This window comes from Diaphorina citri, unplaced genomic scaffold, assembly GCF_000475195.1.
Source record: "Diaphorina citri unplaced genomic scaffold, Diaci psyllid genome assembly version 1.1 scaffold372, whole genome shotgun sequence".
Classification (NCBI taxonomy): domain Eukaryota; kingdom Metazoa; phylum Arthropoda; class Insecta; order Hemiptera; family Psyllidae; genus Diaphorina; species Diaphorina citri.
In genome coordinates, this window is record NW_007377807.1 from 195,285 (window position 1) to 217,758 (window position 22,474).

At 38.9% G+C, this 22,474-nt stretch overlaps 1 protein-coding gene across 1 annotated transcript; it reads left to right on the top strand.

Moving 5' to 3' along the window:
* Positions 1–974: 974 nt before the first annotated feature.
* On the top strand, positions 975–22,126 carry LOC103508148 (serine-arginine protein 55). The gene is made up of 7 exons (XM_026822833.1): positions 975–1,152; positions 13,832–14,003; positions 14,863–15,038; positions 15,274–15,355; positions 19,638–19,711; positions 21,164–21,379; positions 22,009–22,126. Exons 2-7 carry the CDS (start codon positions 13,881–13,883, stop codon positions 22,124–22,126), a joined length of 789 nt encoding a protein of 262 aa, XP_026678634.1. The 5' UTR covers positions 975–1,152; positions 13,832–13,880.
* Positions 22,127–22,474: the final 348 nt, after the last annotated feature.

Below are 22,474 nucleotides of genomic sequence, written 5' to 3' on the forward strand. Positions count from 1 at the left end.
CTTTGTAGGTTATTCTGTTTCAATTTTTAGATTTTTTTGGTTCAAAGGAAGTAGCGATCCGGAATGACCTAAAAATACTAGAATTAGCTTGAATAGTACCATAACATTTCGAAGGGGCTCTTTTACCTCCTTCTATTTGACATCATGTTGGTCTACTTCTGGAATTTGTGCGATAGTCAACATTTATTTCAACATTACGTTAGACACTTAGAGCCAGGGCCCAGTTCCAATGGTTATTCATATTCACAAGCAATTCTAGATTGTGCTGAACAAGTAGAATAGAATAGATTTTACCTTGTTTATCCTGCTCGAATGAGAGTAAAGAGACTAAAAAGTCCCTTTACGCCAGCAGTCTAAACAAGGTCTCGTGTATTTTATAGGTTCAAGACCTTTTCCTAAGGTCTTAGGTCCATTCCTTTCCTAGGTCCCAAGGACACAAGACAAGTAGGTATAATTACCTATTTTGGCTTTTCCCAACCACACAGGTTTCAGGAAAAAGCAGTCCCGAAACTTCAACAACAACACAATGTACTGCCCCCAGCCCAACCCTCCTGATCAATTCGAGTCCGCATCGTATCATCAGCACTACCAGCTTCAGCAACAACTAGACTACACACAGGCTCCTAACTGCACTAGCGCCCCCTATCAGCAATATAGCGTAAGCTCGTATGCTGACTGTGCCCCTCCTCTCCCCCCTCCTCCCACGGTGACAATCTACATATTTTCTTCTGTATTATTATTCAAACAATCATCAAAGTACCTATCGACAACTAGCGAATCTGCTGCAGGCAGCAGGCAGAATTCCCTTACATGGCCATATTAAAATGAAATTAAATTACCGAATGCACGGGTATACGAAACTGGGAACAAAGGCACCCATCGGGTTAATCTGATTCGTGACGTCATACGTCGTCGGGTAGGATCGGTCACGTTCGGTGATGCTCGGTATTTCTGTAATATGGCGCCCAGTTCTGTTCGCCTCCGCCATTTTGATTTCACTTTTTCCTCAAATCTTCAAGAAGTTACAAGCGGCGAAAGATATTTTCACTTTTCTTTCCGTTTAAAATAAGTTTCTGTTGGTCTGTTCGATTTTTTACGCTGTTTAACTACTGAAATTCCCAGTTATTTGGTCAGGAAAGCTGTTTGTTGTTGGTAAGTTTCATTATTTGAAATGATACATCGAGCACCGCGTTGCACTCTAGCTAGCATGTTTGCGACGCCATAACAGTTTCTCGAAATTTTCCAATCCTCCTCAACTCAAATCTTCTTCAGAAAAGGGCCTGTAAAAGCTTGAAATGTTCGATTTCGTCAATTTCTAATAGAGCTCTATTGTTGGTTTCTGATATTGAAGTGACAAAGTGACATACATGTTACAACTGTAGTACAATGAACTGGATTGAATTTACCGGGGGTTTACAACAACGGTGTGCATTGTCATTGTCAGCATGTCAGCACAGCTTGGCATGAGGCAATATTATTATGATGGGAATAAGGGCAAGGGGGTTAAGTTAATAGGGTCATTGTACACCAAGTAGGAGGTCTATGTGACAGACTGAGGTCTGTTGTGACGGACTGAGGTCCAGCTAACTAGGCTGGCAAGGTACACATTACATTCCAGAAGAGATTGGAAAATGTAAATTCGAGTCGATTTGAAGGTAACCTAGTAGGTTTTTTGGTCCTTCAATATCTCGCACAGATCCTACTTCACAGAGTACCTACCGACCAAGTTAAAGGCCATGGTGTCTGGATCCTGGAATCCCTGAACCAAAACATAAAAAATGATCCAGGAATTTTTCACTCTTTCGAAATCCAGAACCCTTTTTGTTTTTTCTCGTCTGTTATTTTTTCTTCTTTTTATAGCTCTACTGATAGTTTTATTTGGATCTACAATTTTAAACTGATCACGGAACTTATACTGGGTTTATTGAAAAATTAGAGGGTTGGTATATCTTATATCTATTATCTACATACACTTAAATAAATCAGATGGATATGATTTTTTATTATGACGATTAATTAGATATGATTTTTTGGTGACCACTAACATTGTAGTCTCACGTTATCCGCGTAAATCGCGAGTTTGACTTCCGGTGCGTGCAGACTTTTATAACAAGAATTTTTCCTTGAAGAAGGACAGGATAGGAGAAAGCCAGCTGTACGTCCCGAGAAACCCGGAGCCAGAATCGAACCCGCGCGTCTGCCTGGAGGGGAGGTCAACGGAATAGTTGAGGGCGAGGAAATGATTGAGTGATAGATCGTAAGTGACGAACAGGGCATTGGTGAGTGATAAACGGGAGTTGGAGCGTTCATAGGTGTGATTGAGGGCGATGTAGAAATTGGTTTCCATTGAAGGACATAGAGTCGACACTTTGCACTAATCTATGTGCCATGAGCTATTGTCTTGAGATAACACTGGTAGCAGTGCGGCCTCATCAATCGAATATCTATTTTCTGTCAGGCTAACAACAAGAGGAGGGACAGCATTGGCCTGTGCTGGCGGGTTTCAGGAATTTGCTGGCCAACAGATAGACCAAATAGGCTGCGATTAGTGTGGCGATGATCCACGCAAGATCATTGGTTGAGCCGGCTTTCTTGCAGCCACATCGACCCATTTTCTTGATTGTTTTTTAGGATTTACTTGAAGACTATTGGGGGTTTTAAGATTCAAACGTCAATTTCTCTCGTTCAAGTCACGTCAGCTTTTGAATGTATGTGTAAGAAGCACGTGTTTGATGGTGTAGCATGTATCTTTAAGTGGTTTGTTTCGACATGGCTGTAAGTCTTTCGGTCAACCCCGTACATCATTGTCTGGAATGAGATGGATTTCAAATAGCATGTGCTCTTCAAACTCTGCCGGGCCTCGGCAACAGAACAGAATTGAATATTGTAAACAAAATCATCTAAACTCAACACTTCGCCTCTCAAATCATCATCATAATCATGAACAACATTATCATCATCACCATCATGATCTCATGATGCATACTCAAAAACTCTCTCTCATATCTTCCACGATATCTGCCTTCTATCTTGTCAGCAAGTTACATCTTGAAATTTTCTTTACAGCTCTACCATCAGTGCGAAAGATCCAGGGGGAAAATCATCTAGTAGATAACAAAAGCAGGAGTTCGTCAGTTCTTACACAAGAAAGAATTATGTACATACTCGTAAAAATCAATTTCAGATTGGGCAATATTGCTGCCTCAGTTTAGCTTTAGGCGCTCCCTGCTGAACGTAAACATTTTTTGTCTATAGAGATATTTTTTTTACCATTTTCTCAGGGCTCCGACCTCACAGTCTTGGAACGTCAACATTTTCTTGCTAAGGCTGTAATTCCAAAAGATTTCGTCTTCTATCTTTGATATCGCGAGTGAACCGACTTATAGGTATTAAAAAAAAAAAAAAAAAGTGTTTTTCCTTCAAGAAAATGAAATTTCAATACTCTTGAGGCCTTGATGTTACCGTGTACGTTGGTTTGTGCTTGTTTTAATGGAGCAGTTGCAATTGGGAAAATATTATTAATAAAAGGTCGATTCCTACGGTAATTTTTTTATCATTTTCTCAGGGCTCCGACCTCACAGTCTCGGAACGTCAACATTTTCTTGCTAAGGCTGTAATTCCAAAAGATTTCGTCTTCTATCTTTGATATCGCGAGTGAACCGACTTATAGGTAAAGATTCAAACGTCAATTTCTCTCGTTCAAGTCACGTCAGCTTTTGAATATATGTGTAAGAAGCACGTGTTTGATGGTGTAGCATGTATATATTTTAGTTTCCTGTACTATAAATAGAAATTTAGGTGTATCCGAAATTTTCGTGTGGTGTACTTTGTGATTTGTAATTAAATTTTAATTTTAAGTCGAAATGAGAGATGTTGGAAATATATTCAGGCCATTTTGTGTACATTTTACGACCGTGTTTTTATTTTTGCCAATTTGCTTCAAAGCAATGTTTGTAAACATTTTTTGTCTATAATGAATGGTATAACAGTAAAACAGCAGTGTTTGATTGAAAAGTAACCAAAATTCAATTGATCAATTCAGAATGTACTAAGCCCCTTACTACCATCTGATCAAAGCTCATCCTTTCAAGGCTAGACCTTTTTGATGTAGCCAATGATGTTTATCATAAGCTGACTGCTTCAAAATCTAGCAAAATGTAGAAAGTAAAATCGGAGTAGCAAATGAGATAAAATCAAAAAATAAAAAGAAAAAGCCAAAATCAAATTATTTTAATCTTAGATTTAAAAGAAAATGGAAAGCGGCGATTTTCTTTTTTTCTTGTAACATTTTTTTTAGTTGGTCAACTTGTCAACTACGAATCATTCTTTGACGTCACAGATCTTTTAACCCCTTACCATGCCATCCAGTGATTTCAAACCAAAATTAGTGGATGTGCTAAATTTACCATTATAATATTGGGTAGGTATTCGTAGTGGATGTGCCAAAACTACCATGATATTTAGATGTCCACCAACACCTCGGACATTCTCTCACCCAACATATCCGACCTAGACTTTCTACCCGTGGACAAAGACTTCCTGCGTCTGGACAACTATGCTCTGCCTCTCATCAACCTATCCCCGTCCAAAGCACCTGAAACACCATTCCTACATGCCCTCAAACGGGATTACCAAATGAGCCGCCAAATACAACTGGAACAGATCTCTAATGATATTTTTTAGGACCAGATAACCAGTTCGACTATTTCTCATTTCATGTAATAGTGTTTCAAGTACCTCGATTTTTTTTTTCTTCTTTTTGTGATAGATGAAGTTTTCAAGATTACCACTAGGACTTTTTTACTTTCGATTTTTCTTTTCTTTTAATAATTTTTTATTAATTAAAGACAAGATATTATTGAAAGAAGTATTTTTTCAATTGCAAAAATCCGAGCAATCTTTTTCCTAGCCAGGATTTCTTGAACTAAGAAAATGAAATTTTGGATTAGAAAAAGAGAGAACAAGAACAAAGTTATAAATTAGAATAGAAAGTTACATTATATGCATAGTTATTTACTTTGGAATAAATCAACTGACATGTTTTATACTAGACATATAATATTAGAAAAGGTTTTATTGTAAATGTCATTTAGGACCAGATAACCAGTTCGACTATTTCTCATTTCATGTATTAGTGTTTCAAGTACCTCAATTTTTTTCTTTTTCTTCTTTTTGTGATAGATGAGGTTTTCAACATTACCACTAGGACTTTTTTACTTTCTATTTTTCTTTTCTTTTAATAATTTTTAATGAATTAAAGACAAGATATTATTGAAAGAAGTATTTTTTCAATTGCAAAAATCCGAGCAATCTTTTTCCTAGCCAGGATTTCTTGAACTAAAATTATTTGTATAAATAAAAAAGAGACAAAAGAAGAAGTACTTATTTTTATACAAAAAGAACCAAACCAGCTTCTTATTTTCCCCCTAGCCTCCACCAATAATCAAATCTGCTCGAGCTAGAAGAAAGATTAGATTGAAATCGGTTGAATTAAAATGAAGTAGGTGTCTAATAATATATTTAAAAAAAAAATCTACAATTTATTTATATACTTAGATCTTAGATAGGTGTAATCTTATGAGTATTTAATAGGCAGGCATAGGTAATAGGTATATTTAAATAGGTGTAATCTATAATAGGCAGGCATAGGTTGCAATGACCGATATTGTAAACACGGGAAGCGAGTTTTAATTTTAAGTTTTCACTAAAACAATGACACAAAAAATGAAGAAAAAGCAATAGACAACGAAGAAGAAGAAAGGATAAAAAAAGGTAAAAACAAAAACAAACCCCGTCAAAAGGTCAACAAAAACAGATCACAAAAATCACAACATCCTGATAGTGTGGGGATTTCGGAAACCCGTCAAACTACCCTTTCATCTGTATCCCGTATCCCAATCCATCAAATTCTGAGCTTCTGGGGACCACCCGCGAATAAATTCAGGGCCTGTCTTTGAGAATAGGGAAACAGATTTTAGGGTTTGATAGAGGGAACTGTAGAACTGTATCAAAGAAATAAAAAGGAGGTCTTATCTTCCTTAAATCGAAGAGAAAAGGAGGACAGGATAGGAGAAAGCAAGGCGTTCCGAGAACGAAACTTATCTGTTTGATAAAGTACACCCCGGGCAGGAATCAAATTAGCGTTTATAACAAGGCGCTACCTTCCAAAAGTGTCTGGTGCTTAGAGAAAAACACATGACAGAGTTCCTACTTTTTTTGTCTCAGATTTGTCTTAAGTTTAGACTGCCGGTTCTAGAACACTACAAACCTTGTGCTAACTCGGAGTTCGTAGACCAACTACTAAAGGCCGCACCGGACGGTGTTGCATCGTTTCTTGGCGATAACTCCCAGAGTCCCAGCACGCTATACGGACATTTTTGGGGTCCGAACCTATCGGCCCTGATGAAGAAAAAATTGTTTTCTTTTTAATGGCGCCCGCTCTTTTTGTTTTCCAACACACCACACCACACCACACAGATTGGCTTGTCATCATGATGGCGTGAGACATGCTTTTAACATAGGTGTGAACAACATCAACAGATCAGCACGTTTCAGGAACAACATCAACACTAGTCAGTGACCTAGAGATTAGATGACACATAGTATAACACATGTTATTTGTCATGTATCGAGTTATCGTCACTATCACTGTCACTATAGCAAGACACTTCAAAAGGAAAAGGAGGATGGGGTATACGACTGAATTTTGGGGTCGTAAATTTATTGGTACCTATTAGTATAAGTAGGGCCATCGGCTATAATAAATGCCCTATGTCACTGCGACCTGGTTAGATCTTCTGAGACTTGTCGTACATTTAGGTATTACTTGACGAGCTATGTTATACAGACTTATAGACAAAGGTCCAAGGACAATATTAGTTTCTTTTCCTTCAACCCTCCTTAAAAAGCGAGGCTGATGCTGATAGGACGTTAAATACACCTGGAGTTCCCGATGGATCACTGGAGTTATGCAAGTAGCGGTTGCTATCCGGATGGGTGACCATCTGGGAAACCGAGCACTGATTTTTCCCGAGTCCACTCAGGTTGGGTGAGGATAAAGTGAGGAGGCGGGTGGTTTGTCAACCCCGTGACTATTCACTTAAGAGCTTAAAAAGTTATCCCTAAAAGAACTTTCAAAATTATCCCTTATAATTTGACTATAAAACCATTAGGGACGACCTACATTAAATAAGAAAAGATGTAACAGCTTATACTATCTTACCAACCCTCCTTAAAAAGCGAGGCTGATGCTGATAGGACGTTAAATACACCTGCAGTTCCCGATGGATCACTGGAGTTAAGCAAGTAGCCCGGTTGCTATCCGGATGGGTGACCATCTGGGAAACCGAGCACTGGTTTTTCCCGGGTCCACTCAGGTTGGGTGAGGATAAAGTGAGGAGGCCGGTGGTTTGTCAACCCCGTGACTATTCACTAAAGAGCTTAAAAAGTTATCCCTAAAAGAACTTTCAAAATTATCCCTTATAATTTGACTATAAAACCATTAGGGACGACCTACATTAAATAAGAAAAGATGTAACAGCTTACTATCTTATTTTCTCTGTTCCAGTACCCGTGGACAGGAAATGTGTCTACACAACATGTTCACCTGGTGAACTGTTCTGAAACCAGGGTGACAGCAAAACGCCACAAGTACCTTCTAATAATGAAATTCGTATCTACCTATCCTAATTGAGTCTTGGAACTGTAAAGTAAATTTCGACTGACTGACTGACCTCCTACCTCGATGGCGTTGAGGTCAAAACTGAAAAGTAAATTTCGACTGACTGACTGACCTCCTACCTCGATGGCGTTGAGGTTAAAGCGCTCGACTGGTAAACAGGAGGGCGCGAGTTCAATTCCAGCCGAGGAATAGTATGTACTGTTTAGTATGATAAAATGATTGATTCATTTTTGTTATTCTCATTTATTTTAGGATTTCAACACATAAATAGAGCTCTAATGGGTTGGCTCGTAGAGAACCCTGGTCTATGTCGGTTATAATAGTCGCATCAGCTAACTAGTCTTGAGGTCAAAACGCTCGACTGGTAAACAGGAGGGCGCGAGTTCAGTTCCAGCCGAGGAATAGTATGTACTGTTTAGTATGATAAAACGATTGATTCATTTTTGTTATTCTCATTTATTTTAGGATTTCAACATTTTCAACACATAAATAGAGCTCTAATGGGTTGGCTCGTAGAGAACCCTGGTCTATGTCGGTTATAATAGTCGCATCAGCTAACTAGTCTAATTTTATTATTAGAAGGTACTTGTGCCGTTTTGCTGTCACCCTGGTTTCAGAACAGCTCACCAGGTGAACATGTCGTATAGACGCATTTCCTGTCCACGGGTACTGGAACAGAGAAAATAAGATAGTAAGCTGTTACATCTTTTCTTATTTAATGTAGGTCGTCCCTAATGGTTTTATAGTCAAATTATAAGGGATAATTTTGAAAGTTCTTTTGCTCGTAGGTAATTTTCTTTAGTATGATCGATATTTTTCTCATTTGTTTATTATTTTATAGATACGTTGTACATAATTACATACATTTACTAAACTCGTATTAGGTAATTTTCTTTAGTATGATCGATATTTTTCTCACTTGTTTATTATTTTATAGATACGTTGTACATAATTACATACATTTACTAAATTAAATTAATCATTTTGAATCCACTTTATTTGAAAGTTGTATGAGGCACCGAGCGATCACGGACATATTCCAGCGATAGTCTCGGGTGTGAGTGGTGACCAATCAGCGGTCCCGACAGACTACAGGTGAGGGTCATTGTGATCTCATCGGTCAAAACCACAGTCTGGGTTACCGAGAACGAAACCTTGATTGGCCATTGTGCATAGGATAGTGTCAGGGAAAACGAGACGTTGGGGGAAACTTTACGTGAGTACGATAGACGTAGGCCCGGCGCTAACCCTGCGTAGGGGATGGAGGAGGTAAGAGTGAAGGATTGGGTGAGTGTCTGCCTGGAGGAGAGGTCAACGGAATAGTTGAGGGCGAGGAAATGATTGAGTGATAGATCGTAAGTGACGAACAGGGCATTGGTGAGTGATAAACGGGAGTTGGAGCGTTCATAGGTGTGATTGAGGGCGATGTAGAAGTTGGTTTCCATTGAAGGACACAGAGTCGACACTTTGCACTAATCTATGTGCCATGAGCTATTGTCTTGAGATAACACTGGTAACAGTGCGGCCTCATCAATCGAATATCTATCTTCTGTCAGGCTAACAACAAGAGGAGGGACAGCATTGGCCTGTGCTGGCGGGTTTCAGGAATTTGCTGGCCAACAGATAGACCAAATAATACTGGAACAGAGAAAACAAGATAGTAAGCTGTTACATCTTTTCTTATTTAATGTAGGTCTATCCGCCTCCTCACTTTATCCTCACCCAACCTGAGTGGACTCGGGAAAAATCAGTGCTCGATTTTCCATATGGTCACCCATCTCAATAGTATTGGGATGGGTGACCATTGGGATGGGTGACCATTGGGCCAATACCAACAAAACTACTTTGCTTATCGGGAACTAGTGTGTTTAACATGTTATCGCCGCTGGCTCTCTGGCTTATTAAGGAGGAAAAGAAACTAATATTGTCTTGTGGACCTTATTTATCTATAGGTGTGATGCGTTGGCTTAATATTGATTGGGGTTAAGAAACCAATATTTTCTTGTGGACATGTGTCTATAAGTCTGATACAGCTCGTCAAGTAATAAATTTACAACCCCACAATTTGATCGTATACCCCATCGTCCTATTATCAGTCCCATACCCTTTGAAGTGTCCTGTTATAGTGACAGTGATAGTGACGATAACTGGATACATGACGAATAACATGTGTTATAGTTAAATACAATGTGTCATGTAATCTTATTCTACATAGGTTCCTAAAACGTGTTGATCTGTTGATGTTGTTCACACCTATGTTAAAAGCATGTCTCACGCCATCATGATGACAAGCCAATCTGTGTGGTGTGGTGTGTGCTCCAAATAGGTCCCTCTATACCTTTTAACACGTTCGTCTGTACATCCTCTGTGGTTTGTCAATCATTTGGCAGCAGGACCTGTAGAACTTGTCACCGTGGGAGGAGGGGGGAGAGGAGGGGCACAGTCAGCATACGAGCTTACGCTATATTGCTGATAGGGGGCGCTAGTGCAGTTGGGAGCCTGTGTGTAGTCTAGTTGTTGCTGAAGCTGGTAGTGCTGATGCTGATGATACGATGCGGACTCGAATTGATCAGGAGGGTTGGGCTGGGTGCAGTACATCGTGTTGTTGTTGAAGTTTCGGGACTGCTTTTTCCTGAAACCTGTGTGGTTGGGAAAAGCCAAAATAGGTAATAATTATACCTACTTGTCTTGTGTCCTTGGGACCTAGGAAAGGAATGGACCTAAGACCTTAAGAAAAGGTCTTGAACCTATAAAATACACGAGACCTTGTTTACACTGCTAGCGTAAAGGGACTTTTTAGTCTCATTCGAGCAGGATAAACAAGGTATATTCTATACTTGTTCAGCACAATCTAGAATTGCTTGTGAATATGAATGACCATTGGAACTGGGCCCTGGCTCTAAGTGTCTAACGTAATGTTGAAATAAATGTTGACTATCGCACAAGCACAAATTCCAGAAGTAGACCAACATGATGTCAAATAGAAGGAGGTAAAAGAGCCCCTTCGAAATTTTATGGTAATATTCAAGCTAATTCTAGTATAAAAGAGCCCCTTCGAAATTTTATGGTACTATTCAAGCTAATTCTAGTATAAAAGAGCCCCTTCGAAATTTTATGGTACTATTCAAGCTAATTCTAGTATTTTAGGTCATTCTGGATCGCCATACTTCCTTTGAACCAAAAAATCTAAAAATTGAAACAGAATACCTATAAAGTTGAGGATTAACCTAAGTATTTTCAGTTTGCGAATGTAGGTAGTAGGTAATGAAAATCCCCATTGTCCCTAATAGTTGAACTTCAACTTTGAACTTACCTCGCGGTCTCCGTCGAAATGAGCCTTCTTCAAACATGAGTTGCGAGTCAGGATCCACTGTCAAAACGGGAGTTGGAGCGTTCATAGGTATGATTGAGGGCGATGTAGAAATTGGTTTCCATTGAAGGACATAGAGTCGACACTTTGCACTAATCTAAGTGCCATGAGCTATTGTCTTGAGATAACACTGGTAACAGTGCGGCCTCATCAATCGAATATCTATCTTCTGTCAGGCTAACAACAAGATCGCCCTGGTAAGGGACATTATTGGACAGTGGATCCTGACTCGCAACTCATGTTTGAAGAAGGCTCATTTCGACGGAGACCGCGAGGTAAGTTCAAAGTTGAAGTTCAACTAGGGACAATGGGAATTTTCATTACCTACTACCTACATTCGCAAACTGAAAATACTTAGGTTAATCCTCAACTTTATAGGTTATTCTGTTTCAATTTTTAGATTTTTTGGTTCAAAGGAAGAGGCGATCCGGAATGACCTAAAAATACTAGAATTATGTAGCTTGAATAGTACCATAAAATTTCGAAGGGGCTCTTTTACCTCCTTCTATTTGACATCATGTTGGTCTATTTCTGGAATTTGTGCTTGTGCGATAGTCAACATTACGTTAGACACTTAGAGCCAGGTCCCAGTTCCAATGGTTATTCATATTCACAAGCAATTCTAGATTGTGCTGAACAAGTAGAATAGAATAGAATATACCTTGTATATCCTGCTCGAATGAGACTAAAAAGTCCCTTTACGGCAGCAGAAGGTCTCGTGTATTTTATAGGTTCAAGACCTTTTCCTAAGGTCCTAGGTCCATTCCTTTCCTAGGTCCCAAGGACACAAGACAAGTAGGTATAATTACCTATTTTGGTTTTTCCCAACCACGCAGGTTTCAGGAAAAAGCAGTCCCGAAACTTCAACAATAACACAGTGTACTGCACCCAGCCCAACCCTCCTGATCAATTCGACTCCGCATCGTATCATCAGCACTACCAGCTTCAGCAACAACTAGACTACACACAGACTCCTAACTGCACTAGCACCCCCTATCAGCAATATAGCGTAAGCTCGTATGCTGACTGTGCCCCTCCTCTCCCCCCTCCTCCCACGGTGACAAGTTCTACAGGTCCATCCAATCCTCAACTCAAATCTTCTTCAGAAAAGAGCCTGTAAAAGCTCGAAATATTCGATTTCGTCAATTTCTAATAGAGCTCTATTGTTGGTTTCTGATATTGTAGTGATAAGTGACATACATGTTACAACTGTAGTACAATGAACTGGATTGAATTTACCGGGGGTTTACAACAATGGTGTGCATTGTTACCTACCTTAAAATAAAATACATTTTTGTAACTTTACTGTGCATCTCGGTACTGCTCAGTGAAACCTTAAGGTGTGTCCAAACATAGTCGATCGACGACGAGGTGAATCCATACTGTCGAGGCAGTGTGGACGGTTCAGTCGACATCAATCGATGGCCGGTCGACTATGTGTGGACACACCTTTAGGCCAGTAACTCACTCTCAGACCTTTCTGTATAATTTCAGTTACTTACCTTAAAATAAATTGCGTTTTTGTAACTTTACTGTGCATCTCGGTACTGCTCAGTGAAACCTTAAGGTGTGTCCACACATAGTCGATCGACGACGAGGTGAATCCATACTGTCAAGGCAGTGTGGACGGTTCAGTCGACATCAATCGATGGCCGGTCGACTATGTGTGGACACACCTTTAGGCCAGTAACTCACTCTCAGACCTACCTTAAAATAAATTGCATTTTTGTAACTTTACTGTGCATTTCGGTACTGCTCAGTGAAACCTTAAGGTGTGTCCACTGTCCACACATAGTCGATCGACGACGAGGTGAATCCATACTGTCGAGCCAGTGTGGACGGTTCAGTCGACATCAATCGATGGCCGGTCGACTATGTGTGGACACACCTTTAGGCCAGTAACTCACTCTCAGACCGTCTCAACTCAAATCTTCTTCAGAAGAGGGCCTGTAAAATCTCGAAATATTCGATTTCGTCAATTTCTAATAGAGCTCTATTGTTGGTTTCTAATATTGTAGTGATAAGTGACATACATGTTACAACTGTAGTACAATGAACTGGATTGAATTTACCGGGGGTTTACAACAATGGTGTGCATTGTCATTGTCAGCATGTCAGCACAGCTTGGCATGAGGCATTATGATGGGAATAAGGGGCAAGGGGGTTAAGTTAATAGGGTCATTGTACACCAAGTAGGAGGTCTATGTGACAGACTGAGGTCTGTTGTGACGGACTGAGGTCTGTCTAGTCTTAAATGCTTTCTTGTATTGTAAGAACCTGACCCCTTGTTCCGTAAAGAATTTTCATTGTAGAAGTAAGACTTTAAATTTAGTGCTTAATCCTAACAGTTGTGATGGGAAAATATTAAATAAGGTATGGCCAACCAGAGCTCTGCTTTTCAAACACTCCTGAGGTGTAATTTGTAATGTTACTCTCAGGAACACAGCCCATGTTAGGTTCACTTGAACTTTTATCTGTTAATGTATTTCTTAATGTTTAATTGCTCAGTGAATGAAGAAGAATACTAATGTAATCTAAGAGAAATAATTCCAGTATATACTTAGGTATTTTTTTTTTTAATAAGTACATAATGGTCTATGTAAGTTCGTTTGATTTTTGCGCTTTACTGCACATGCTCAATTCCAATTGGAAAGACCAGTAGTTTTGATAATATTAATATTCTTCTTCATTTCATTTAGATGCATAAAAGCTGTTTCATGTAGTCTGTTGGTTTTACCTCTCAATAGTTAACAATGTCATTATTCTTTTCTCTATTAAAGAAAACAAAATACAAGGTACACTAGACTGCTAGGACAAAACACACACAATATGAGTACAAGGATATTCATTGGAGGGTTTTCTTATCGAGTCAGAGAGCGTGATATTGAAAGATTCTGTGATCGTTATGGTAAAATCAGAGAGATTTCTATGAAGAACAAATATGCATTTGTGGTAAGTCCTTTGAAGTAAACAGAAGAAAAATGTTAAGATTTATTTGTTTTATTATTGCAGCTCTTGTTTATAGTTCAATTCCGTTCCGTTCCATTCCATTCCGTTCCCTAAAGTTGTTGCTTAGTACTTGAACTCAAGTATGGTAGGCACAAAAGTTTACATTGGTGGGTTACCCTATGGAGTAAGGGAAAGAGATCTTGAAAAGTTCGTCAAAGGTTACGGCCGTATTAGAGATGTAATTCTCAAGAATGGCTTTGGATTTGTTGTAAGTATTTTTTGTCCAGAGATTTTGTCCTGTAGATACCTGTGCATACTATCCTCCATTCCTGATCCTGAGTCTACAGATCCTGATTTCCCTTACTCCTTACCTCTGCTTCTCCTCTACGAATGTATAAGCTAATATTCATCATTTATTTTTGGCTATGTAATGTTTTTTCATCAATAAATATGACAGTGCCTACTGACTACTGAATTATAAAGAAACACTGTCCCTCATTGGTCATTTGTTAAAATGAAAGTAAGTGGGGTTGATGGTTTGATGATGCATTTGTTTATATTCTACATAGCATCCAGATATGCAAGTGTGTGGAATTAAAGCAATCATTGGAATAAAATTAAGGGAATGTTGAGTTTAATAGCATTTTATTTTGCTTTTATTTCATGATTTTCTGAACACCTGCTTGTAAGAAATGTTTTTTTTTTTTTTTTTTTTTTTTTTATTTTTTTTTCAATTCTTCCTAAATGAAAGGCGGCCATTTTACCTAAAAGCTCTGATGACAGAATACAATGAACTTGAAAACTTTATAGTTTAACCTCTCTGTTGAACTGATTAATTTATGTGGTGCTTTTCCTCTCCTAGGAATTTGAAGATTACCGAGATGCAGATGATGCTGTCTATGAACTGAATGGCAAATCTCTACTCGGTGAACGAGTCACTGTGGAGATAGCCAAAGGCATTGACAGAAGTCAAGAAAGAGGCCGTCGTGGCTATGGTAGCTACCGAGCTCCACCTCCACGTCGTGGATGGGGTCATGAGTAAGTATCCTGAATTTTACACCTTCAGTATGTGGAAATGTATTTTTAGTTCAAATTGCCAGTTGTTTGACTGTTAAAAATACCCAAATCCTTTCTATTGACTTTTAACTTTGGTTTGAAATTTAGTTGGCTATCCATTTTTTCCTGCTCTGAAATTTATTAACAGTGATTTATCTTTATCTTCCTCCTTTGGGTATGTAAATTTTTTAATGTATGTATTTTTGTTCCTTTACAGCCGTGATGACAGGTATGGACCCCCAACAAGATCAGATCACCGTCTCATCGTGGAAAACCTCTCCAGTCGTGTCAGCTGGCAGGTAAACTCATCTTGTATTAAATTCATGCTAGGTGTTTGTTCCGTCACTTGAAAGCACTGAGCTCCAGTCTAGTGGTCAAACGTGTGAACTAATCCTTGTCAAATGCCTTGTATTATACAGGAGGACAGTCTTCTCAGGCCCTCACTGGTGCTCAGGTCATGTCTTCTCCCCCCTCTCCCCTCTCTAGTGACAGCTTTGAGTTGACCGTCAGTCAATGGGTCCTGGGTTCACAATTCCAGTCAAACCATGGCCTGGTAATGGCAATGTGACACCCCATAGTGCCAGTCACTGGTGGTGAACCTTGTCTTGTGAGATGTGATGACTATGTGTTGTCCTATCTCTAATCACAGCATCTAAAGCAGAGCAACTGTTCAATGTAATCACAGTGGGCAATTTATAGTCTGCACCTCATCTCAATGGAATGGTGGGTTATCAATTACTCCCTAACTAACAACATGGATATCAAATACTCCCTAGTCAACAGCAAGGAATCTCATACAATGAAATGGAATTTGTATGCACGTAATCAAGTCATCCATAGCAAGAGTGAAGAGAGAACAAGTACTTACTTGGACAATTTCGGAACGATAAGACCTTAGCAGTTGGAGTTTCCTTTATCAAGCGTCTTATCGCATACAAACACACAATTTAACGCATTGCGGACAATGGGATTTTCAACCAAACTGAACATACAAAGATGTCAAATGTGAACTGTTGTTTCATCAAAGAAATTGGAGCAAATCAATCTAATGAAACAAATCAGTCAAAGGCACAATGAAAACTTGGACAATGGGATTTTCAACCAAACTGAACATCCAAAGATGTCAAATGTGAACTGTTGTTTCATCAAAGAAATTGGAGCAAATCAATCTAATGAAACAAATCAGTCAAAGGCACAATGAAAAGGTGGAACCAAACCCTATTTGGAGGATAATCATGGTTGTTACAACTGATCATGGCTGAGTTACACAGTCAAGGGATCATACTCCATTATCAAAACGGGGCAGACTTTGTAATCAAGTTTGAGATAATTCTTCTACACATCTGTAGCTGGAGCAATTATGTGATGTGTGATGGTCCTTTGTGAGGTATGATGAGAGATGGTGAGAAGTTGTCATGTGATCCAACCATTTTAAATTTAATAGTGTTGAGTGTGGGATGCTTAATTTGTTGCTGTTGAGAGAAGATTATGAAATGAGAGTGGAGAAATTTTAGTGTATGATACGGGGGCAGACTTTGTAATCAAGTTTGAGATAATTCTTCTACCTTCTACACATCTGTAGCTGGAGCAATTATGTGATGGTCCTTTGTGAGGTATGTTGAGAGATGGTGAGAAGTTGTCATGTGATCCAACCATTTTAAATTTAATAGTGTTGAGTGCTTAATTTGTTGCTGTTGAGAGAAGATTATGAAATGAGAGTGGAGAAATTCTAGTGTATGATGCATGTTGATGCTAATGAATGGTATAACAGTAAAACAGCTGTGTTTGAAAAGTAACCAAAATTCAATTGATCAATTCAGAAAGTACCAAGCCCCTTACTATCATCTGATCAAAGCTCATCCTTTCAAGGCTAGACCTTTTTGATGTAGCCAATGATGTTTATCATAAGCTGACTGATTTTTTTACCATTTTCTCAGGGCTCCGACCTCGCAGTCTCGGAACGTCAACATTTTCTTGCTAAGGCTGTAATTCCAAAAGATTTCCGTCTTCTATCTTTGATATCGCGAGTGAACCGACTTATAGGTACCGTATCTACGTAAATTCGGATACCTAACCGGTTTCGTAACATTAAATACATAGGTCCCTTGCACTCCACAATATTTCGAGGTCACATCTACATATTAAAATCTAGCTTTGGTTGAAAAACAACCGAATGAAGATAAGATAGGTGGAAGTTGAAATAGATGCAGGGAGAAATTTCTAGAAAGAAAGAGTCTATATTTGGGGCTATAGTTGAAATAAAATTGTTACGTTTTGGTATTGCTTGAACAAATGGGGTTTACATGTAGCTATATTCATTGCATCTACATATTTTCTTCTGTATTATTCAAACAATCATCAAAGTACCTATCGACAACTAGCGAATCTGCTGCAGGCAGCAGGCAGAATTCCCTTATCATTTACATGGCCATCATAGAATGAAATTAAATTACCGAATGCACGGGTACCTATACGAAACTGGGAACAAAGGCACCCGTCGGGTTAATCTGATTCATGACGTCATACTTCGTCGGGTAGGATCGGTCACGTTCGGTGATGCTCGGTATTTCGGTAAGATGGCGCCCAGTTCTGTTCGCCTCCGCCATTTTGATTTCACTTTTTCCTCAAATCTTCAAGAAGTTACAAGCGGCGAAAGATATTTTCTGAAGATAGTCTATATTTGGGGCTATAGTTGAAATAAAATTGTTACGTTTTGGTATTGCTTGAACAAATGGGGTTTACATGTAGCTATATTCATTTAAGGGAAGAAAATTGGTACGAGTGTTTAGATGAGGTGGTAGATTTTGTCGGAGTATATTTTGACAGGTTAGGTTAGTGTTCCGGCCAGACACATGCCTAGCTCACCAAGGCCCGGGATAGATGATTCAAACACACTCCACAGTGAGGGTCCAATCCATTCCATTCGACTCGTGGAGTCTCATTGGTCAATCTTGCAATGCCTGGAGTATATTTTGACAGGTTAGGTTAGTGTTCCGGCCAGACACATGCCTAGCTCACCAAGGCCTGGGATAGATGATTCAAACACACTCCACAGTGAGGGTCCAATCCATTCCATTCGACTCGTGGAGTCTCATTGGTCAATCTTGCAATGCCTTGTGGTGTTCACACTCCTCTCCGCTGGTCCCAACCACTGTCCTTGGTTCAATTCTCTCTCGCGCCGTGCGATCAATAAAGTGTCACACAGCCATTCTCTCACTCACGCTTTGGGCTCACTCAAATCCATCAGGCAAAGGTTCTCCTGTCTTGAGTGACCACAAGCATTTGAATCACCTCAGGTAATTGAAATCTTGCCAGTGTTCTGGCTCCTTTTTTTATATTCTTGGTCTCTTTTTGTGGTCTGTTTTGAAATTCAAAAGAGATGCAAAAGAAAACCTGACCATTTTCTAATACCACTTTATGTAGATCTGATTTTTAAATTGGACCCCCTTACTAACTTTCTAAATCACCGAACCATTTCAGTGCCACCTGTAGCTCTTTATTTCATAGGTGTTTACTTGAATCGTGTGTATTATAAGAACTGAAAACAAGCATACTTCATGTGCTAGGTACAGTCTTCTGATTCAGTTTCTGTGAGCTGTGTTGAACCCAAAGACAACTTATCAAATCAATCCAACACCACAGTCATCAAGACACAGGGGGGAAAGAACACTCTGATGTGACACAAGCATCAATGAATCACTCTGGACTACAATCTTTGACTCTATTCTCACAAGAAATAAATGAAATCCACTCAAGGAAAATCAGACTGTTTTATGAAACAAGACATGGAACGCAAGGAGCAATATCAAATTGGAACCCAAGGAGCAATATCAAATTGATGAAACCCCATGCCATAAAGCAATGGATAAAGTTTGCTGATTTTCGTGATCAAACCTCAATATTGAGTCAAAATAACCCACATTGACATCTGAAACCAGTCCTAATTACCATGGAAGAAAAGACGGCTGAAACCTGACAGTGATCTGTGGAAAGGTGGACAATATTACATGAATGTAAAAAGAGGGACTTGATTCAAATGCCATTTGTTTCACCCTTATTTGATTTTTTTTTTTTTTAAATGAAATTAAATTCAATTAAATCAAGTTTGTCAACTAAGTTTCTCTTCCAAATAGAAATGTGTTAGGAGCGAGTGAGTTATTGTGGGTCAGGATCTGACTCATTGACTGAGTAGTTCACTAAAAAGAGTACTTCTATATAACTCACTTTTTACACATCTCTGTTCCCTCAGCATAGAAAAGAGGGACTTGATTCAAATGCCATTTGTTTCACCCCTATTTGATTTTCCTTTTTTTATGAAATTAAATTTAATTAAATCAAGTGTCAACTAAGTTTCTCTTCCTATTAGTGTTAGGAGCGAGTGAGTTATTGTGCAGGATCTGACTCATTGACTGAGTAGTTCACTAAAAAGAGTACTTCTATATAACTCACTTTTTACACATCTCTGTTCCCTCAGCATACCTACTCTCTATTAACTTGTTATTACTTCCATTGCGCATATTTGCTGGATGTGATTTCTGGCCACTAATCTTGCGATTTTTTCTCTTGGCGTTGATTTTGCAGGACCTGAAAGATTTCATGAGACAAGTGGGAGAGGTGTGCTATGCTGATGCTCACAAACGTCACCGAAATGAAGGGTAAGTAATTAAATAAAATAAATTCATTAGTTACTTTCAAAACATCTTAAATGAGCAGTGATCAGTATTATTATAGGGTTAGATAACACGAAAATCTTTTTCATTGTCGTGGCTTCCGAATAATGACCAAACTTGTTTCTGTGTATGTATTTATTTGTTTCTCTCCTGTTGACTATCCGCAGTGTGGTTGAGTTCGAGTCCAGTTCAGACATGAAGAAGGCCCTGGACAAGTTGGACAATGCAGAACTCAACGGCCCAATGAATGGTATAACAGTAAAACAGCAGTGTTTGAAAAGTAACCAAAATTCAATTGATCAATTCAGAAAGTACTAAGCCCCTTACTATCATCTGATCAAAGCTCATCCTTTCAAGGCTAGACCTTTTTGATGTAGCCAATGATGTTTATCATATGCCAACTGGAAAACCCGTAAAACCCAAAGCCCTACTTGTACTACTACGAGGATTATGAAAATCTAGGTACCAAAAGGTCAAAATCTTTTTACAAAAAAAAAACTTAGCCCTGCTTCCCAAGATTCTATACAAAAAATCATCAAAATAATTTTATTAATTTCCAAATGATTGACAAACCACAGAGGATGTACAGACGAACGTGTTAAAAGGTATAGAGGGACCTATTTGGAGCACACACCACACCACACCACACCACACGTAGCATACCTATACCTCTCTATTAACTTGTTATTACTTCCATTGCTCATATTTGCTGGATGTGATTTCTGGCCACTAATATTGCATTTTTTTTCTCTTGGCGTTGATTTTGCAGGACCTGAAAGATTTCATGAGACAAGTGGGAGAGGTGTGCTATGCTGATGCTCACAAACGTCTCTTGGCGTTGATTTTGCAGGACCTGAAAGATTTCATGAGACAAGTGGGAGAGGTGTGCTATGCTGATGCTCACAAACGTCACCGAAATGAAGGGTAAGTAATTAAATAAAGTAAATTCATTAGTTACTTTTAAAACATCTGTCACTAAAGACAGTACATAGTTATACAGTGCTCTATCATTCAACCTTATGGGTACTTTGTTCAGAAGTCACCTCAACTTTCAAAAACTGCTACCAAAAGGAGCTCTCACAAATGAGCAGTGACCAGTATTATTATAGGGTTAGATAACACGAAAATCTTTTTCATTGTCGTGGCTTCCGAAAAATGACCAAACTTGTTTCTGTGTATGTATCAAAACATCTGTCACCAAAGACAGTACATAGTTATACAGTGCTCTACCATTCAACCTTATGGGTACTTTGTTCAGAAGTCACCTCAACTTACAAAAACTGCTACCAAAAGGAGCTCTCACAAATGAGCAGTGATCAGTATTATTATAGGGTTAGATAACACGAAAATCTTTTTCATTGTCGTGGCTTCCGAAAAATGACCAAACTTGTTTCTGTGTATGTATTTATTTGTTTCTCTCCTGTTGACTATCCGCAGTGTGGTTGAGTTCGAGTCCAGTTCAGACATGAAGAAGGCCCTGGACAAGTTGGACAATGCAGAACTCAACGGCCGCCGTATTCGTCTCATTGAGGATAAACCGCGGGGTGGTGGTCGCGGCCGTTCCCGGTCCTCGAGCTCGCGGTCCCGGTCCAAGTCTCGTTCCCGGTCCCGTAGCTCCAAGAGTCGAAGCCCGCGTAGCCGCTCCAAGTCTGGGTAAGTGGCCTTGATGATAACTTTGAGCAAAGTGTAGGTATTTTGCTATGGGAATTGATTGATTACACTTGTGGAATTTTTAATTTAATATAGGCAAATCTTACGTTTTCCTGTGAGGAAAATTGTTTGTTGCAGCCAAACTTGCATATAATGTGTAGGTATTTTGCTATGGGAATTGATTGATCACACTTGTGGAATTTTTAATTTAATATAGGCAAATCTTACGTTTTCCTGTGAGGAAAATTGTTTGTTGCAGCCAAACTTGCATATAATTCTCTCCACCTAATTTAATAGATAATAAAAGATAATCAGAAGTATTTTGACGATTCGTTTTTTCCAAAAAAAGTTTTAAAACTTATCTTATATAAATATTTCAATTTTTATTACTATGTACTTGAATAGAAAAATAGAAAGTAAAAATTGGTAACGTTTTGTGTTTTGCAGATCTCCCAGGAAGTCAAAGTCGAAGGCCAAGTCTGTGTCTCGCAGTCCATCTCCGTCTATGAGCGCTACTGTAAATGAAGAAAAAAAGTTTCAAAACTTATCTTATATAAATATTTCAATTTTTATTACCTGTACTTGAATAGAAAAATAGAAAGTAAAAATTAGTAACGTTTTGTGTTTTGCAGATCTCCCAGGAAGTCAAAGTCGAAGGCCAAGTCTGTGTCTCGCAGTCCATCTCCGTCTAAAACTCGCAAGCGTTCCAGATCTCGTTCCGACTCACGCGCCAGGAAAGTCAGCAAGTAAGTGCCTTTGGTCTCCCCGTTTTACCATTGTTTGACCATTGGTCTCCCCGTTTTACCATTGTTTGACCATGTCTGCAGGAACCTACCTCGGGTTCGAATCCCAGAGTCGACAAAAAAACGTGCCTTCGTATTTCTATTGCAAATATTTCATATATTTTGCACACTTTTTTGTTGTTGAAAAGATTGCAACATCTTACACGTACTAGGCCTGCAGGAACCTACCTCGGGTTCGAATCCCAGAGTCGACAAAAAAATGTGCCTTCGTATTTCTATTGCAAATATTTCATATATTTTGCACACTTTTTTGTTGTTGAAAAGATTGCAACATCTTACACGTACTAGGTTTTTT